A 19,352-nucleotide genomic window follows, 5' to 3' on the forward strand; every position below is an offset into this window, starting at 1 on the left:
AACATATCAAACAAAACGCAAAACCCCTTACAACGTCGATGTTGAAGCGCTAAATTGTCACATTGCACTTTTACTTACTTTAAGTATGCATTAATTCCTTTGTCCGACTCAAACTGCCTCATCTATTAAGTCCATCAACCCATTTCCTTTCCGCCAGTTGAAGCATGGCGACCAAGTTGGGCGAGCGGCTCGAGGAACTGGCCGCCTTCCTCGCGCACGCGCATGCAGTGGACAGCGTGGAAGAGACGCTTGGTCATCTGCAGACTGAGGTGGCAGACGCTATGACGCGCTCGCGGGCCTCAGCGCAGCAATGCACCATTCTTTTGTTCCAAAGCGCCGAGCCACCTAGTCTTCTGCGCTTCTTGAGCACCAGTGCTGATTTTGCGGATGACGCGCGCAAGCGGGAGATCTCAGCAGCCAGAGGAGGCGTGCTGGAGCTTCTGGCCGCCTTCCTCAAGGCGTACGGGGCGCACAGAGCGCTCACCAAGCAGCACGTGGTGGACTTATACAAGGCTTGCCAACAGACAGCGCGCACTGACCCGTTCAATCGAGTCAAGGGCCATGCGTTAACTGTAGGGTGACTAGAACTATTGTGAGGGGAATAGATGTACTGAGTTTGTGTTGTTGCCGCCAGGTGGTGGTGAACGTGCTCAAATTCGCAGACAAGCGCGTGACTAGTGACGATATTGAACCCCGAGCTTATGTGGAGAAGCTGTTTTATGATATAAAGTTCTCCAAGGCGACGCAGACTGCCAAGGGGCAAATGATGGAGGTGATTGGCTACTTAGTGGGGAAATTTCCAAAGGAGGTGGACGAGAATGTGCCGACGTTGCTAAGTTGGATCGAAAACGAATTGGAGAAACAATTCTCAAGCAATTCACCCGAGATGATGATGGTTAATGGACTTTTGTTTGCTTTGGCGAGGCTTTTGGAGTGTGACGTGGAGAGATACAAGCGGGATGGCGCTTTGCAGAAGAAAATTTACTCGTGAGCTGCTGGTTGGACGAGAGGATTTTCGATTATGTGGCTAACGCGTGCACTTATGTGCTGCAGGTACTTGCTCACGGTGTTTGCAACGACAGTCAGTGGCAATCTCTCGCGTTACCAGGTGACGAACTCGTCTGAAACGTTTCTAGCAAGACACGCGCAGATATTCCAGCAAGAGATCGGTCCAAATGGCTACCTATGGTTTTCGTACATGAAGTTTTGTTGCCAGAGTGAGAACAAAACGGTACGTATAGCTTTTTCACTTTGCAATTATTTGGAGCATTTGACAATATGATATTTCACAACTCGGCCAGATTAAAGAGCACGCGTTTACATGCTCGAATGCAATCTTGCAGGTGTTAAATAAGTATTTGGTGGAAGCGAAGGATGACGCGCGCAAGAAGTGTTTGAACAAGATTTTGAAAGAAATTCTTCCGACTGTAAGCGATTCGGCCGCTAACACGTCGATGACGGCATTTGCAGTGCAATGCCTTGGCTGGCTTGCTTCATCGATTTACGTGTATCTTGGGGCCAAGGGCTATGGCAAGATTGAAGACAAACTGAAAACGTTTGGTGAGTCCCTCTTGGCGCTGGATACCAAAGTGACGGCGTGGAGGTGGCCTCTTTTTTCTCAGTACGTACAATGCATTGGACAGTTTGTGCAAGAGGTAAGTTTGTCTGAATGTTGATTGCCAATCTGTGTGTGTGCGCGAGTTAACGTGATCTGTTTGATGTCGATGTGTTTAAAGCGCCACGGTGTTCCACTTGACGAAGGCTACGTCAAATTTTTGGGGGACATGTTGTGTCATGTGATGGCAGCTTATCCCCAGTGTCTCTGGAAGTCAAAAGTTGTGGTACACAAGTCGATTGCCGCAGTCTTTGCTGCTTTATCGAATTGGACAGTGATAGACCCTCTCGTCGACCGATTTGTACTTCACACACTGATGCTGAGCATTTCAAACATCACTGATTCAGAAGTGGTAAGGCATGCGCTTTTAAAAACTTTATTATGACTCGACTTTGACACTACTGATCGATTTTCACGACAGATTATCTATCATCCGGACACAGGAGAGTTAGTGACAAACCTTCTATACGAATACGAAAGCTTCTGGTTAGCCATGCTTGGTCGTTGCACGGAAATGGCTGCGGAGCCAACACTTGTAGCGATGAAAACTGGCAGCGATGATGTTGAGATGAAGGAGCCTTCTGATGTTGGGAGGTCGCTTCAAACCATCATCTTCGACTCTACAGTCAAGCATGTTCTTGGCATTATCGGTCAGCTCAATCTGTCGTATCAGTTCGATCTGCAGACAACAAACAACGGGAAGAATGCGACCGGGTACTTGGTACGTTGCGCTGCATTGAGAAGCTTCACCTGCTGCCTTTATGACATGTCTTTCTATGCTCAACCACAGCCTACGGTGCCTCGCGATCACTCAATCATGCTTAATATGACAGAATTTGTTGAGAGGGTCCTCGGTCAAGTACTGAGACCCCTTCTGCGTCCGTGGGTACGTTAGTAAGCAATCTAAAATCAAGTCGTGCAAGCTTTAACGCTTTGCGTACCTTGTTGCTTTCGCAGATACCCTTGATCATGCAGCGAGTTATGTCTTCCGCTTCCAAGCTACCGCTGGTTTCAAGCTTTTACCGAATTGGAACAGTGGTGGCTATAGCAATGGATGATCTCAAATTTTTCGACTCACCACCGATTATCGACGACCGGCTGTCCCGCTTCCGCGATGATTTCAAGACATTCGTCCAACGAGTTTGTGCTCAAGCGCGGTTTTACCAGGATGAACTGCTATTGACATGCTCTGAGTTTGTTTTGACGGCTCCGATCGAATTGATAGCCGTTCACACCATGATTGGCATTGTAAGATCAGTCTTGGAACTTGGCAGATCCTATCTTCCAGCTGCCATTGTCGCTGTCACGGCATTGGAGCGGTGGCAAAAGCAATGTTTAAATGACCTGGAAGACGTGATCTCCGAAGTTATCCCACTTCTCTCAGCATATCTCGATCAAGAAGCGCTTAGCGATGAAGAATCATCGTTGGTGAAGTTGAGTGGAAAAGGCATGAGGAATACTTCTTCTAATGAAACATCCGACCTCGCTCAACTTCAACGTCGCATACTACTGCTTCTGGGTAAGTGTGGCGGCAAGATATCGCTATTAATGAGTGAACCTCCCTCCTTGATCAACGCTGATGGCAGCATGGGAAGCATTTCTTCGCCTTTCTTCCGGTTGGAGCTTCAACTAAGTGAGTTATCAATATCGCTGGCGATGGATCCCATTTTGTCTCATCTTGGAAATTTGGCAACTCACAGTTCTGTTCGACGTGTGAAAGCTAGTGCAAGTGAAGGCTACCATGCCTTGGTTTGCTATTTGTGTGGAAAGACAGCGACGTACCCACATGCAGCCGGAAAGAAGTCAGAGTTTTATGATACGTGGCGTGGAGTATTTGCGCGTATCGTGCGGTTAGCTACAGACCCCGAGAAGATTTGCAGATCGCTATTCGAGCCGCTGCTCTTTCAATTGCTGCGCTGGATGGCTGCAAATAGTGATACGTTCCCGTTTGAGTATTCAAGCATGCTGGATGAACTCACGCGGAGCCTCTCGGACTCAGAGACTGCCGTTCGTACGATGTCTGCTCGATGTATTGCGGTATTTCTCTCGCTGGCCCTTGAGAATTCTAAAGCACAGGCAAATGCCGACGACATTTTTGAGAGAGTTTTTTCGCTGTGTCGCCACCCGGGAGCTGTGCAACGTAGTGGAGCAGCAGCGTCCATTAGCTACTTCCTTCGATCGTTTAAGGAAGAGGACGGACAAATATTGACACAGTTTGCTTTGCCGTGCTTGAAGAACCTCCTCTACGCTCTACGTTTGTGTGACAACGATGTTCGAAACAGAATCGGTGGAGTCGACATTTCGCGAGATGTGATTTCGAAAGCAGTGATGAAAATTAAACGCGGAATCTGTCGCTTTCCTCAGCTCTTTTTAAAAGGAAGTACTAGCGCTCGCGACGTTGATGAAGATTCGGTTCTACAGCGAACGACACTTTGGCTGTTCCAGCAGACTGGGGCGCGTGAGGTCTTGTTTCGTCGTCTGTGTCAACAACTTTTCATGTCTTTTAGCACACTGATTAGCAAATCGAGCGCGGAGTGGATTCAGAAATATGCATCGACTCACGGCAGTGAATCGGTTGTTACTGTTCTGGTGCCGATGAGCTCTCTCGCTCATACAAGCATTACGGTTCAGTGGATGGAGCAGTTATCTGCGTCTATTGAGAGCTACGTTTGGTGCGTGGAGATGCTTGGTGACAAGGCCAAAGACATTTTTGAGAACTCGCTAACATCTCGGCAAGAAAGCATGAAGCGAAAGCATTTTGCTGACGTTAGTGCCCAAGAGTATAGCTGCCAGCAGACGCTTTCGTGGGCTATTGCGACTTTCTTAAAAAACGGTGGTCCATGGGAGGACTCTTTGAAGGGATCGCATTGGACTGGAGCATATCTCTCTGTTTTGACTTCGTTATGCTGTTGTGTCATGTCATTCATGAAGACCGGTAATGTGGTGCTACGCAATGTTGCAGATATGGATACACAGTCGTTTCGAGGTGCTGTAGCTGAGAAGCTTCTCCAGGCAATACTTCATCTGCCTGACACGCAGGTACATGATGCAAATTCGTTGGACGGCATTGAGGAATTCTGCTCTGGTGTAATCACACGAAGTCCAGACTGGGCACAGCAAATGCAGGAGACAGTAGATTCTATGCTCTCCAACCTGCAGCTGTGTCTCGCTAATGTGAACAGCAGCGAAAGTTTTGTTGAGCATTCAATAACCATCGGATTACTGTCATTTTTCGGGAGCAAGGTATGTGATCTTTACCACACACGAGGAAACGTCATGTTGCTAACTTTTTTATGCTGTTTTACAGGTATTAAGTGCTGGTATCATCAGCTTTCCAGTGGCAGACAAATATGTAGAAATGTTTGCCATGGTAGCAAGCAAAGCGATGGAGTATGGGCACGGCTCACCTCACGACCGCCTTGTTGCTATTGCTGCACTTAAGGCTGCGGCTGCTTGTGGCTGGAGGATTACAGATATATTTGCGAATCCTGCTGATCGACAGGTGTATGGACCGGTATACAGTGACGTCATTCACTTCATGCCTACACTGGCAGTGTGGAATAGGTGCGCAAGCGAGTTGGTGTCTCAGTCTCTGAAGAATGACTTCGTCGTCAACGTATTAGCGGATATTCTCTGCCAAGTAACGAGTTTCAAAGTCTACCCGTCCAAGTCGGCCGACTGGGATGTGTTTACTAAAACGCTGGTGGCAAATGTCAAGCAATTTGTCAGCAATTTGGAAGCTGTTAAAGCCGACACACAACGCGTCCTGTCTACCTTGCAAGTGCTTCGGCACTTTTTGGAGCTGTGCCAGCATTGTTCGGAAAGCCTCGTCGAAGCTCTGAGGATGGGGCCTATCCCTGATATACAAGATGCCATCATTAAATTGCTCAAACAGCGTGGATGCAGCTATCTGGTGAAGGCAGAAGTTTTGCGGATGTTGGCTTTGCTGGGACCTACGTCGCTTCTTGTTTCTAATGAGGAGCAAGCCTCAAAAGCGATGCTGGACGCTCTTGTTGCGCTTGTTTTCGACGAGTTTCCGATCGTTTCTGTCGATGTTGCGCGTGGCTCGAAGGAATTTGATGTATTCTACTTGCTGTTCTCAGAACTTCTGGGTGTTATCGAGCGGAGCAATTCGATAGCGTACCTGAAGATCATTTACCCGAGTCTGAAGGAGGCGGACAACCATCTCTTCCGGACTGAAATCAAGCAAATGCTTGCACGATTCTCGATTTCGCTTGGCAGTCAGACTGGGCATGCAACAAGCGGTGAAAGGATACGGCATCAGTTGGTAGAGCTGTTGGATGTGTTGTTGGATCCCACGCTGGATATTGCGATTCGCAAAACGCTACTTGAGGAAGTATTTACGCCCTTGGTTGAGTGTCAGACAGGGGAAACACTGTTGCAGTTCTATTTGATGGAAAGCCTTACGAAGAAATCCACCATTATTAGTTTACTCGCGACTCTGGTCTCAACTGCAGCTGAGGTTTCCTCCGGAGGAAGTCGAATTGGCGTGTTTGTGGCGTTTTCGTTGGTGGAGATTTTGTACCGCCTGATAGACCCCGAGATTATTCGGACAGAGATCAACTCAGCTTTTCTGGGTCACAAGAATGGCAAGGGCCGGGAGTTTACGATGCTCGTGTGCAAGTGTGCAAGTAAGGTGGTCACGAAGACATACGGGGATGTAGACGATCTCGTGCGCTTGGCATGCTGTGCAGCTTACAATTGTCTGCTTACTGCCGTTTCTCGGACGCAAAAACAAGAAAAGTTCTTCGATCAAATCTTGTTCCAGCCAGCACTCTGGAGCAACATTTTGGATCTCTCGCGTGAGTATGAGCTGCATGCCGAGACAGAAACGTTTGCTACCATACCCTTGTCAAGCTTGTCAGCGATTTCTCTTGAAGCAAGACTGGACACGAATGCTACCACAAACGCAAAGTCCAAGCGCAATGAATCTGCAGCTCTTCGATTTTTCACGGCCAGCAGCTTAAGTATGGATACTGATTCGCAAACAGCCTCCACATTGACTGCGTCTTTAGACGTTAACCAGGTTGGCTCTACTTATGAGAACATTGAGATCGAACTGGATACTTTCAATCAACACCCCTGCATGATTCCATTGCTGCGAGTGCTAGTGCAGATGAAAACGGATTTTGGTTCTAGCTGGAGTGAAAAGGCAATGCCTGGCTGGATGAAGAAGATTTTCGATGTGATTGTCGATCCGTCAACGGGCTTAAATGTGCGATTGTTCGTGGCGAAGGTGGTGCTGAATGTCCCGAATGTCTTTGCGATGTACTCATCGCCATGGCTGCGTGCAGTGATGGAAGCGCTTCTTGACGCAAGCGCGGCACAAAAGGCTCCTGAGTTTAACTATATCTTGCGTGACTGCTGCAACCTTGTGCTCAATTCTTGGAAAGATGTGGCAGTGTCATCCCTCAGCGACACAGCCAGCCGATTTGTCAATGAACTGGTCAAGATTTGCCCCGAGCTGAATAATTTGATTCGGAACAGTAACGTGCTGCTCATAACCGAGTTGATTGCTCTATGGAAGGATTCAGCTAGCGTCGATGCAGGTGTACTGATCACCTACATGATCAATGACGATGACGATTCAAAGATGAAATCTGCTAAGCAGTTTGCTGCCCTCCAAATTGTTAGTGCGATGCTGACCACTGGGCTGGAAAGCGAACTTCTAGTTGAGGAGGGAGGGCAAACAATTGAAGATGGAATTTTGCTGGTTATGACGAGCAAGACAACGTCCTTGTACACTCTAGCCGCTGAAGTCGGCGGACTATACTTACAGACTGCTGGTCATTCGGAGGGCGAAGAGTTCATGTGTAAGGTGAGAAACCTGATCATTGGTTCGTACAACGAGGAAAATTTTGGGCGTTTTCTGGCATTACTCCGTAATGCTTCGATGCATCAACCAGAAATCATTGATTCGGTTATGCTACAACGTTTATCGTTCGTACTGCCGAAGGCTGTTGCAGTGGATGCGTGGGCTTTGCTAGCAGCTGACTCCCTGAACAATGCTGCTGGAAACGAGAGTGTCGTAAAGGATATATTCACCCATGCGCAGTCTGTTCTTGGTCGCTTTGTTGCCCACCGGCATGCTGGAGTGCAGCTCAGTACTCTTGGAGCTATATCACGTCTTCTGGATCATTTGAATTTGTCAGAGTTGGAACGACTGATAGCAAATACATCCGAAGGCGGTATTGGCACGCTCAAGTGTTATGAAGGGCATGATCTTTCGGAATATCGAAGACTCCTATTTACCGTGGGCAAGAAGCTTTATGAGAAAGATCTGTCGGATCAGGTGAAGTCTAGAGTGCGAGTCTCTCTACTCCATGGATTGTGCGATTCAGATGACCAACGCAGAAAGGAGGCGTTTGAATACTGGAATACCTCAGCAGCTATCGTGAATTCCTGTAGTGATCGACTGCTTTCGATCTTTGGTTCTTTGTACTCCTCGGAGTTTGACGAAAAGTGGATACTGTATGCTACCAATTTACTGGTCGGGATGTCTAAGGAGAGCAGTGAGTTTGAACGACCTCTGTTTACAAGTGCATTGGGCAGTGGAGAGTACGCAGAGACACCTATTGACGCGAGTTGGGAAGCGAAAACGCAGTCAATGGCGCCGCTGTTTTCTGTGGAAGCTGATTTGTTCAGCGCTCGTCCTGAGTTTACCCAGCAATCTACCAGTCTAACGTACACCGCATCGCAAGCTGATGGTTCTCTTGGCAGCACGATACAGTCGCAGTTGTTTCTCTCCAAACCAGGTACTGTTTTCCGTTCTGAGAAGTAATTTTATTTGTATTAATGCCAATTCCTGTTTCATAAAATGCAGCATCTATTGGGGCAAGCTACAGCCAGTCTTTTGGCGAATCGGATGTTGTACAGCAGCGACCAGGACGAAATCGCTTTTTTAAGCGACGAGCTGCTGCAGTTAATTCCGCTGTGAAAGATCCGTCTAGTTACGACAAGAAAGCCTCAAAACGATTTTTCCAAGACCAGTACGCTCTGCTGAAGAAGAAAGAAGAGGCGCAGAAAACCCGAGAGCGAAAGCAACGCCAGGGACACGTGTCGATGAAGAGGACGTATCGAGTTGGTGAGTTCCCTGACATTCAAATCACACAGCAGGATATCGTGGATCCTATTATGGCCCTCTGCGAGACTTCCATCGAGACGTCAAGCCTGGTGTTTGGCGCGTTGTTTTCATCGATTGTGGCAAGTCCACAGTTTGAAAAAAGTGGAATCACACACGAGCTGACGGAGAGGCTCGAGGAGACATTGACACTTTCGCAATCGTCGTCCGTGTACGTTGGCTGTATTGTATCAGCTTACTTTGCTAGTATTGTCAGAAACCCGCGGCTTTGTGAAATGCTTCCCGTTCGACCCAAAACGGTTGGCGAAGCTGGTTTATCGAGTGGGAAGTATCATATCAGTGAATTGACGCTTGAAGAGCAGTTGCTTCATGAAATCCAAGGCAAGACCAGGGACCTGAACTTGGCGTCAAACGAACTTGTGACAAATTGTTGGGACCTGCTGCACAAACTGCTGAGCACAATGCACAAACGGAATCTCCTGATAGCACTATCAATGGCATGCAGTACAACTGCCGAATCCAAACTAGCGCTCCAAGCACAGCTATCTGGAGACCTCCCGCTCGCTATAGCATCATATAAAAAGGCTGAAAGCATACTGGACTCGCAAATGGAAATCCTGGATGGCGATAATTCTTTTGCCACTGAGACTGATGCTACGCGATGTCGTTGGCAACGGCGTAATTGTTTGGAGACGTTAAACAATTGGGACACGCTGAAGAATGAGCTTACTGATGCAACTCAGACGGACAGTGACTTCCTGTGGAAGCAGCGGCCCCCATATCTGGAGCAAGGTGTCGGTCACTACTTGCGCTCGTGTCTGGGACTTGTAGAGGCTAAACAAACGAACAGCGACCTGGCAAGTCTTCGGAGTTTTATTGAAGGCGCAATGCGTGACTCGGCAAAGATGGAGCTTGTTCAATCGAGGTTTCCGGTTGAGATGTGCTTGACCTACCTGTCATCGAGTGACAAGAATCAAGCGCGTGTCTGTGTGGAAACCTTCTACACGAATTTTCTGAAAATGTGGAGACAGACGAGTCCTATGGCATCGACCTCCCGCATGCAGTTATTACAGTCGCTGTCGTCGATGGTGGAGATTGACGAAGTGTTATCCCGCTTCGGACGCGATTATTCTGATATTGGCAAGATGGGGCACCAGAGCGTTACAGCTTTCATGGATGCATGGAGAAGATCTCCTCCTTCAACAGGTGAGGAGGGCATGGTTCTGTGGTCTCAACACTCCATGGTACAGAACACCGTCGCCGGCTTTATGCTGAACTATGCACGTGACCAAAGGCTGTATTCGGATGAGATAGGGTTGGCTGTTCTTGGGGGCAAGAGCAATACTATGCTGCAGTATGCGAACGCGGCAATATCGTGCAATATTTTGGCCTTGGCGTCTAAGATGCTGAAAAACTACCGCGAGCTGTGCAACACTCACCAGCTTCCCAAACTGAGTGTGCAGATGGTGGAAGTATTTGTATCACACGTGCTCAAGTTGGTTGATCGTCAAGAACACCAATCGGACAAGAGCGGCTCTAACTCGAGCTCGATCAAGCTCATCACGCGATACTATGAGACAGCCACAAAGATGTTCGATAATGTGGAAATCATGAACATGATGGAGACAGCAGGGGCAAGCGATAAAGTGGCGATGGGTTATCTGGAAGCGAAGACGTTCGCGAGTGCTGCTGGATTTTATGCTGTCAATGACGTCGATGACAACCTAAAAGAAGAGTATCTCTCACGTTCACTGGATATGTTTAAGGTTTCTTGCAAGCGCATTGACGCAGTTTCGCGGAAAGAGATGGAAGATGGCGCTTCTTCTGCGTTCTTGAGATGCCGCTTAACCTTCATCGAGTTTTTGAACGATTTGTTTTTCAAGCGAAAAATGGAGAAGCTCGCCAAGCTCACCGATCGTAAAGCACTGACAAAGCTGTTGGCAGAGAATGTGCTGGGAGGAATGGCTGCTGGAGACCGTGAATGCGCCAACTACTTCCCCCAGTTATGCGATGTGATTGCGTCTTATCCGGATATTGTGGCAGAGTTTGAACAATGCGTTCTCACAAACGTCCCGTTGTGGACGTGCCTGCAGTGGTCGGCCCAGCTTATGGCATTGCTAAATGGGCCAATTGGGAAAACCATTGTCGCGATTCTGGAAAAGGTTTGTTGCGGAGTGTTTTTGCCTTTTTGTCCTTTTTAACCATCGTTTTGCATTTTAGATGGCCGAAAAATACCCGGTAGCGCTCTTCTATGATTTCATGGTCACGTGCAGATCTTCGCTGGGCAAGTTTAAAGTCGATTTGCATCGTCTAGAGGTGTTGCTATCGAATACGGTGATGGAAAAATTTGTCACCGCCTTGAGATTGTAGGTTCTGGTTTTTGATCATTGTGGGCTGAACATTGCTAACGTATGTTGCTTGAAAATTGAACAGGATTCACCACCCAGAACTTCGTCTGAAGGAGGGGCTACGAGAGATCGCAAAGCTGATAGAAGATAATCGAATGTCGGATGCACGCCAAAAGGTGGAGCATATATGGAAGGACTGTTTCTCTCCTGATCATCCACTACTCGGTACTCAGATTGGCCGATACAATCGCGACTGGAGCCGAAAAGCTAAACGGGATGTGGAGAAAATAATGGGCAAGGACGGCTCAAAGATGACGGCAAAAACTGTCAACACAGCCCGCGAGTGGATCATGAATCATTTTGGCGTCACGCCTGGTAGATATGGTATCACCAAGGACATGAAGGCGCACCTGGGAGACTTTGCAGAATGGCTTGAGGAATTTGACCATTCGAGCTGCATATTAGAACTCCCAGGGCAGTACACGTCATGTAAGTTGCATGCATATTTTGCTTTATCAACATTGACACCTGTCTCATTGTGTACACCCGTATATTGGTATGTTACAGATTGGCGTCCTCCAGATCCGTCTACTCACATTCGAATCTTAAGTTTCGATTCAATGCTTGGAGTGCTTGCATCGAAGCAGCTACCGAAAAGACTGACTATGCATTGCAGTGATGAGAAGGACTATACGTTCCTTGTAAAGGGCGGTGAAGACTTGCGCCTTGACCAACGCATAGAACAGCTCTTTGGAGTCATGAACCAAATCCTCGAAGCTGACCCGCGATGCTGCGATCAGAGGCTTTCCCTCACTACATATGACGTGATCCCGATGACGCAGGAAATCGGTCTACTTGAGTGGGTTGGTGGTACCACAACACTGAAAGCAGTTATTGAGGCGCAGCTGCAGATCGACGAACGCTGCGTCGATCTCAAAAGCAACAAGAGACAGAAACTGGAGCTGTTTAATACAACGGCAGCAAAGACTTACGAGTCATTTCTCCTGAAGCAGCGCGGTGCGAGCTTTAGTGCCAAGGTAGTCGCTCCTCGATCGAAAGATGTGGTGGATCAGTTCGCAAAAGTCCAAGCGATGATACCAGCAGATTTATTACGACGTCAACTACTTGGATTGGGCTCAAACTTTGAGGCGTTCCTGCTAGTTCGAGACCAATTTCTGAAGTCAGTAGCTGTATTCAGTGCCTGCTCGTACGTTCTGGGTATCGGAGATCGTCATCTGGACAACTTCCTCTTAGATCTCGCCAGTGGTCGTGTCATTGGTATCGACTTTGGAGTGAGTTTCGGCTCTGGTGCCAGTGTTCTTCCCGTCCCCGAACTGATCCCTTTCCGGTACACAAGACAAATGGACTTCGTATTCCAGCCCTATGACGGTGCCAATCTTCTCGCGCAGGAGATGCAAGCGGTATTTGACGCGTTGCGATCGAAGCGACAAGTGGTGGAAAGTGTGATGAACGTGTTCTTGCACGAACCACTACTGGATTGGCAGCAATCTACTACAACGCGCCAGAAAGCTTTGTTTGAATCTAAAGGCGATGATCAGTCTACTTTACAGGATAGTGATGTAGAGATGGAGGACGTGGAGGAGCCCCGAAAGACTACGTCTCCAGCAGGAGGTAATGAAACCACTGCGTGGCTACCTGATGTCAAGATTACCATCGCACGAAGGAAGCTGGAGGGCGTATCACCTGCGTTGCTGCTGAAAGAGGAGTTGGCCCAGAATCCCCATCTGAAGCCACACCTCAGTAAGTTCCATGTACTGGTTGATACGGCGAACATCGGCGAGGACGGCGCTGATGAAATGGTGGAGTTGAGCTCGTTGACGCAAGCTCAGGAGCTGCTGGCAATGGCTACAGCTCCGGATTTGCTTGGTCGCACATTCCAAGGATGGATGCCGTGGCTCTAAGACTTCAACTTTGTGTAAAACTTCAGCTTCGCATCATACAGCACGTGTGCAGGTTGCTGCTTGAGCTCGAAGTAATATAGTGAGTAAGCGGGGCATACGGCATTATTAGCTGTAGTGTGCTCCATGCACACATCAATGCATTTGGTTGATAAGATGTCCTCCGTCCGTTATAACCAGCTCACCACAAATAAGATTCTCCTCCGCCTATGATTGGTCAGAAAACAAGCACCGGTCCTACCACAAATAAGCAAACCCGACCCGTTTACAGCCAGACTTCTTGGAATTAGTAAGCAAACCAAAATTCTCTTGCTAACCCGACCCGTTTTCCACAAACAAACCAGCCAATCGCAGAAGGGCGCCAAACCGCCGCCTTTTCCCCACCATTCCCCGTTCCGCCCCCCTGTGGTCTTCTCGGCGTGCGTATCCCCTGCATCCCTCTCTTCTTCTCGCGACCTCCCCCAACACATCTAGACACCCATGGACATCTCGGCCGCTCTCCTCAACACTCAGAGCCCCGGTACGTCCATCCCCAAGTCTCCATAGCTGTGTTGATGGTTTGTTTAACTAACAGTATCTTATAACCAGATCTGCAGCTACGCAAGCAGGCGGAGGAGTTCCTGAACAATGCGCTGCAACAGCAGATGGGCCAGTTCATGGTGACGCTCGTGCAGGCTCTGGCCTCGGAGGAGTTCGCCGTGGTGGGCCGCCAAGCCGCCGGCCTGTACCTCAAGAACGTGCTGGACGCCAAGGACGACGCTCTACAGCAGCAGAAGATCAACGCCTGGATGGCCATGGACGCGGCCCTCCGTACCCAGATCAAGGACGGTTCTCTTGGCGTGCTACAGTCTAGCGACCCCGTGGCTCGCCACACGAGCGCCCAGTTGGTGGCTAAGATCGGTAGCATCGAGCTGCCACAGAAAGAGTGGCCGACTCTGCTGGAGTCCCTACTGCAGAACGTGACGAGCGGTAGCGAAGGCTGCATCCACGCCACGCTTGAATGCTTGGGCTACCTCTGTGACGAGCTGGAGGAAGGTGCCATCGATGAACAGGACACGAACCGCATCCTCACAGCCATCGTGGACGGTATCCGGGCCGACCGCCCGCCGGCCATCCGTCTCGCTGCCGTGACGGCCCTGCGCAACAGTCTGGAGTTCGTTAGTGAGAACTTTAAGCGGAAACAGGAGCGCGACCACCTCATGCAGAAGATCTGCGAGGCCACACAGTCCCCGGACCTACGTACTCGCGTGGTGGCTTACGAGTGCATTGCTGCCATCGCTACGATGTACTACGAGTACCTGGCCGAGTACATGGAGACGTTGTGCAAGCTGACATTCAACGCCATTACGAGCGACCAGGACGAGGTGGGCCTGCAGTCGCTCGAGTTCTGGTCGTCTATGTGCGACGTAGAGCTGGATCTGATCGAGGAGATGAACTACGCGCAGCTGGAGAACCGCACCGACTACATCCCGTGCAATTACTACGTGCAGACTGTGTTGAACACGCTCATCCCTCTCCTGACTGAGACGCTGAAGAAACAGGAAGACGATCAGGATGAGGACTCGTGGAACTTGTCGATGGCTGCCGCTACATGTCTGGCCCTGGTGGCTCAGGTGGTTGGTGATGCCTGTGTGGACCTCACCATGGCTTTCATCACGCAGAATATCGAGAGCAACGAGTGGCGCCCCAAGGAGGCTGCTATCATGGCGTTTGGCTCAATTCTGGATGGCCCAGACTCGGCTAAGATCGCTCCGCTTGTGCGCCAGGCGCTGGGATTCCTCATGGGCTGCATGAAGTTTGACAACATTCTGGTGCGTGACACGACGGCCTGGACGCTTGGCCGTATCTGTGAGCTGCACTGCGGCTGCATCAGCGGCGAGATGCTGCCTGGTCTCATGCAGCTACTGCTTGAAGGTCTGGATCAGGAGCCACGTGTTTCGCACAACGTTTGCTACGCTATCCACAACATCGTCAAGGCTTTTGAGGAGTCGGAGGCTGCTGCACACATGCTGACCCCGTACTTCAAAACGCTGTTCGACAAGCTGCTTGAGACCAGTAACCGCCCGAACGCCACGGAGAGTAACCTGCGCGGATCTGCGTACGAGGCTCTGAACGTGCTGGTGCAGGCTGGTGCTGACGAGGTGAATGAGCACATTATGCTTCGTCTGCCTGTGGTGCTGGAGCGCCTGGAGCAGAGCATTAAGGCGTTGATCGAGAACCCGAACAGCCTCCACGACGACCAGGCTGGTCTGCAGGCACTGCTGTGTGGCGTCCTGATTGCTGCCATCCAGAAGTTGAACACTGACATTGAGCCGCTGGCGGACCGTATCATGCAGGCCCTGCTGCAGGTGTTCTCTACTCGCAATGCTGCTGCTGCCGAAGAGGCGTTTATGGCTGCTGGTGCCTTGGCTAACGTTGTTGGCCCCAAGTTCGAGGTGTATATGCAGTACTTTGGCCCGGTCGTGCTGATGGGTCTGAAGAACAGCGAGGAGTACATGGTTTGCAGTGTTGCGGTGGGCGTCGTCGGCGATCTTTGCCGTGCTCTGGAGAGCAAGATCATGCCGCTGTGTGATGAAATTGTGGCTGCCCTGATTGAGATTCTGAAGAACCCGATGCTAAACCGCTCGGTGAAGCCGCCGGTTCTGTCATGCTTCGGTGATATTGCGCTTGCTATTGAGGGCGAGTACGAGCGCTACGCGGTGTCTTCGCTGCAGATGATTCTACAGGCGGCTGGTGCGTGTGGATCTATTGCGACGGACGACGAAGAAGTGGTGGAGTACATGAACCAGCTGCGCGAGAGCGTGCTGGAGGCGCTGACGGGTATTGTTCAGGGCCTTGGCGCGGCCAACAAGGCTTCTATGCTGCTGGAGTGCGCGCCGCAGATTGGAGCTTTCCTGGCTACGCTGGCGAACGACCTCTCGACGCGATCGGACGCGGTGACGACTGGCGCGGTGGGCCTTATTGGGTATGTAAACATCTGCTGGCTATTGCTCTCTGGTGGTTTATTAACATGTTACACCTGTTGTGTTATACGTATGTGAAGCGACATGGGCCAGGCGATGGGCAAGGCTGTGGAGACGCTGTTCCACCAGCAGTTTGTGGTTCAGCTCGTGACGGAGTGCGCTAACAACGCACAGAACCCTCAGGCGCAGCAGTTGGCGGCGTGGACGCAGAAGGTGATCATGGATCTCCAGGCGAACTAAGCTTTAGTGGACATCGGCTTTCGGTTTTTCTCCTACTCGTCTTAGCTGTTTGCCTTCTGCGAACAGAGAAGCGAGTGGATGGTGGAACTGAGTTGTGTGCGAGCCAAGCTTCAGTGGACCTGCAGGCTACTGTAAGTTGGCAGCGAATTTCTTGTCGTCTCGACTTGCTTTTTGCTGGTTGCCTTCTGCAACTGCAAAAGCGAGTGGGGAATGATGGGTAGTTTGCTGGTCTGACGTGCACGTCGGTTTTCCTGCATGGTAGGAATGCTTCGTGTGGCATACTGATACTTATTTATCGGGAGTGTTTAGCTGGCTGGAGACAGCGGGTACAGTGCACTCGACAGAATGGCTTGTTGGGTGCCTACGTGGGCATCTGTGTGCTTGTTCTCCCCGACTGGGAGGACAGGTGCAAGGCAGATTGTTCACCAAGCGCTCGCGTGTCAGTCAGTAGGAAACTTAGTTTTCTTATTCATAGAATACTATCGTGAGGACGGGACGACAGACCCAGCTGCATGACGTAGCTGGCCTGCTTGACTGCCTTGCCGATTTTTTCCCATTTACAGTCTTCGATTTCATCCACCTTTATTAAAATTAATTGGCCAAAAAAACAAAATCCATCGTCTTATATTAATAATATACTACTAGTAGTATTCATTAGGATTATATTTCGTAACGGTAAACCTGTTTTCGGCCTACAAACATTTTATGATAAATAAAGTGCGAATATAGTTTAGAACACTTTCCTAACCTATTTTTTCGATTGTGTCTGCAATATCATTCCATTTCAGAAACGCTCTTGTTGTTTATATTTGCTTTTATGATTAAAATCTCAGGCAAAACAGCAGCTGCTTGGCTTAAGAATTGCGTCACCTACATCGAAATTCGAAGGTGCGGCTATAGTTTGTAGCAGCACTGTATTAGAGGCTTTCAGAAGAAAAAAAAGAAGTGGAGTTGATATCCCGCCCCAGGGCGAAATACCTCGTAGACCCAGTAGTCAATCGTGTTTTAAGTACACGTACTACCATACTATAGTACTTCGATTTTTTTTTGCGCATAGCTCCACTTCGATTTATTTCGTTTTTTTTCTTAAAGTTTTTTTTTTAGCATAGCTCCGCCTCAATTTTATTTCGTTTTTTATTATTATCAGCCGAGAGGTCGCTATTTTAAAAAGCAACTTCTTAAATTTAAGCGAGGGCTGTGTACATGTAAAGGAGGTTCCAGGGACGTGCCGTCAACACTCGATACGTTATGTGTAACAAACTTTGTATTGTACCTATATTAACAGAACTGCTCAGTAATATGTTCGTGAGAATAAGCTTATTAAATAGTGAGCATTTCTATTGCTGATCATCATATGGCACATTTCAGCTCATCAACATTGCTTGCGTTGCAGAAATGAAATACATCTTTGTGTTTTGCTTGATTTTGATATTTGATAGAAAACTCTTATATAAAATATTTAAAATCTAAGAAATCTAATGTCTTCAAAATGCGGAAGGGGTTTGAGCGCAGCATGCTCAAGCGTATCGGCGGTACGACAACGAAAAAAATATGCTCGAGTGTACACTAAACCTGGGGCTTTGATATTGTGAGTTGCGTCTATCCCCGAGGGCTAACTATAATGCTATCAGTTCAAATACGAAATCATCATTTTGGCCGCACACGCCCACGTAGGCGCATTATCTCGTAGACCTGTGTTGTCAAACTGTTTTTCATAAACATAAGAATTCTGTTGAGACCAAATCTGGTATTTGATGATGGAACTAAAACTGTACTACTTCGAAGTAATAGGAAATTGTTGCTCGCAGTTCTCTTATACAACTTCGATAGACGACAGCGTCCATCCTGATCTTCGAACAGCAGAAACGAAATAATTACAAATCCGGCTACAAATGCTGTACGAGGATCACAGCATCCATGAGCTGAGCCTTATCGGTAATTGGCATGCGGCCATTGTTTAATTTTCGAACTGGCAAGCATTCCCTTCGTCTTTCAATCCAAATTGAGATGAAGTTTACTGCCGGCCTTGTCCTCGCGGTCATCGCTACCGCCGTCGTACACGCTGGAAACTCATCCATGCAGCAGGCTTTGCGCACCGAGTCTGTACCAAATTCGGCTTCTGTTGATTCGTCGGAATCAGACGAACTCGATACGACCTGCGACTTTAAATGCCTTCAGGTGATGAAGCCGGTGACAGACGAGAACGGAGTCACGTACCCGAATGAGTGCATGAAGCTCGCGGTCAATTGCAGGGAGAAGAAGGGCAAAACGTTCGATGCTTCCCCTCTCAACGACGATGCTGGCGATAAATCTGCGCAGAAGAAGAACAAAGGCTATTTTCTTCAGAATGATATGCTGAATTTGTCTGACGGTTCTGGTACGAGCAGTTCGTCGTCTGACGAAGAGTCTCTTGGTTTCTCCTGTCCTGATGCTTGCCCAGATGTGTACGACCCCGTCACCGATGAGTACGGTAACACCTTTCCCAGCGAGTGCCACAGGAAGGCAGAGATGTGCAAGGGACCGAAGAAGGATGCCAACACTTTGGACCAGTAAAAACTGCAGCGCTCTGACTATTAGTCAGTGACACACGATAAATATTTGGTTGAGATTTGCACTGCTAGCGCGGTGATGTATCTGTATGTAGTTCAAACTGAAAATACAGTGGATATATCCACTTTATTGATGTATTGAAACGACCAATACCCATAGAATTTTCTTTCGACAGATTTCCGGTCGAAGTAACTGATACAGGCTTCGCTGATTATCTCTTTTAGTTTAGCTCGTTTACATTGCAGCGAAGTCAATAGTTCTACCGTACTGATGTATATAATATATACATTATATACATCAATACGATAAAACTATTGACAGAAAGATCGCATATTATGCGAACTTTAGTTGTTGAAACAGTATATATGGAGCTGTTACTGGAGTATCACCAGACACAACGTGAAAGAATCCAGTAAAGACACAGGCGATAATGTTGCCGACAAATTGTTTGCTGTGGAAGCGAATTTCTGGATAAGTTGCGGTTAGTTTGTCCGATAGAAGTCCTAAAGTAGTATTGGACTTGCATAAATGACGGATAATAACCAATAGATCTAGGCCCTTTATTTCGGGGAAATAGCGATGAATACATTATAAAGTTACGACCAGAAACCACTC

At 48.6% G+C, this 19,352-nt stretch overlaps 3 protein-coding genes across 30 annotated transcripts; all 3 read left to right on the plus strand.

The window, feature by feature from the left end:
- Positions 1–128: 128 nt before the first annotated feature.
- Positions 129–13,205, plus strand: PPTG_02596 (hypothetical protein). Of its 28 annotated transcripts, none has more exons than XM_008893768.1 (13): positions 129–572; positions 635–987; positions 1,054–1,231; positions 1,302–1,655; positions 1,737–1,967; positions 2,037–2,336; positions 2,406–2,501; positions 2,573–4,858; positions 4,923–8,391; positions 8,460–10,879; positions 10,938–11,083; positions 11,151–11,554; positions 11,633–13,205. In XM_008893768.1, exons 1-13 carry the CDS (start codon positions 165–167, stop codon positions 12,985–12,987), a joined length of 12,000 nt encoding a protein of 3,999 aa, XP_008892016.1. In that variant the 5' UTR covers positions 129–164; the 3' UTR covers positions 12,988–13,205. The 28 variants fall into 28 exon arrangements, with proteins under 28 accessions (XP_008892016.1, XP_008892018.1, XP_008891992.1 ...); XM_008893770.1 differs by having other exon boundaries at positions 663–987; XM_008893744.1 differs by having other exon boundaries at positions 129–987.
- Positions 13,206–13,343: 138 nt separating this feature from the next.
- PPTG_02597 (hypothetical protein) lies at positions 13,344–16,788 on the plus strand. The gene is made up of 3 exons (XM_008893771.1): positions 13,344–13,504; positions 13,573–15,949; positions 16,028–16,788. Exons 1-3 carry the CDS (start codon positions 13,465–13,467, stop codon positions 16,185–16,187), a joined length of 2,577 nt encoding a protein of 858 aa, XP_008892019.1. The 5' UTR covers positions 13,344–13,464; the 3' UTR covers positions 16,188–16,788.
- Positions 16,789–18,194: 1,406 nt separating this feature from the next.
- PPTG_02598 (hypothetical protein) lies at positions 18,195–18,740 on the plus strand (the record flags this gene model as incomplete). Its single annotated transcript, XM_008893772.1, has 1 exon — positions 18,195–18,740. The coding sequence occupies one exon, from the start codon at positions 18,195–18,197 to the stop codon at positions 18,738–18,740; it is 546 nt and encodes a 181-aa protein (XP_008892020.1).
- Positions 18,741–19,352: the final 612 nt, after the last annotated feature.

Source organism: Phytophthora parasitica, assembly GCF_000247585.1.
Source record: "Phytophthora parasitica INRA-310 unplaced genomic scaffold supercont2.2, whole genome shotgun sequence".
In the NCBI taxonomy this organism is placed as follows: domain Eukaryota; phylum Oomycota; class Peronosporomycetes; order Peronosporales; family Peronosporaceae; genus Phytophthora; species Phytophthora nicotianae.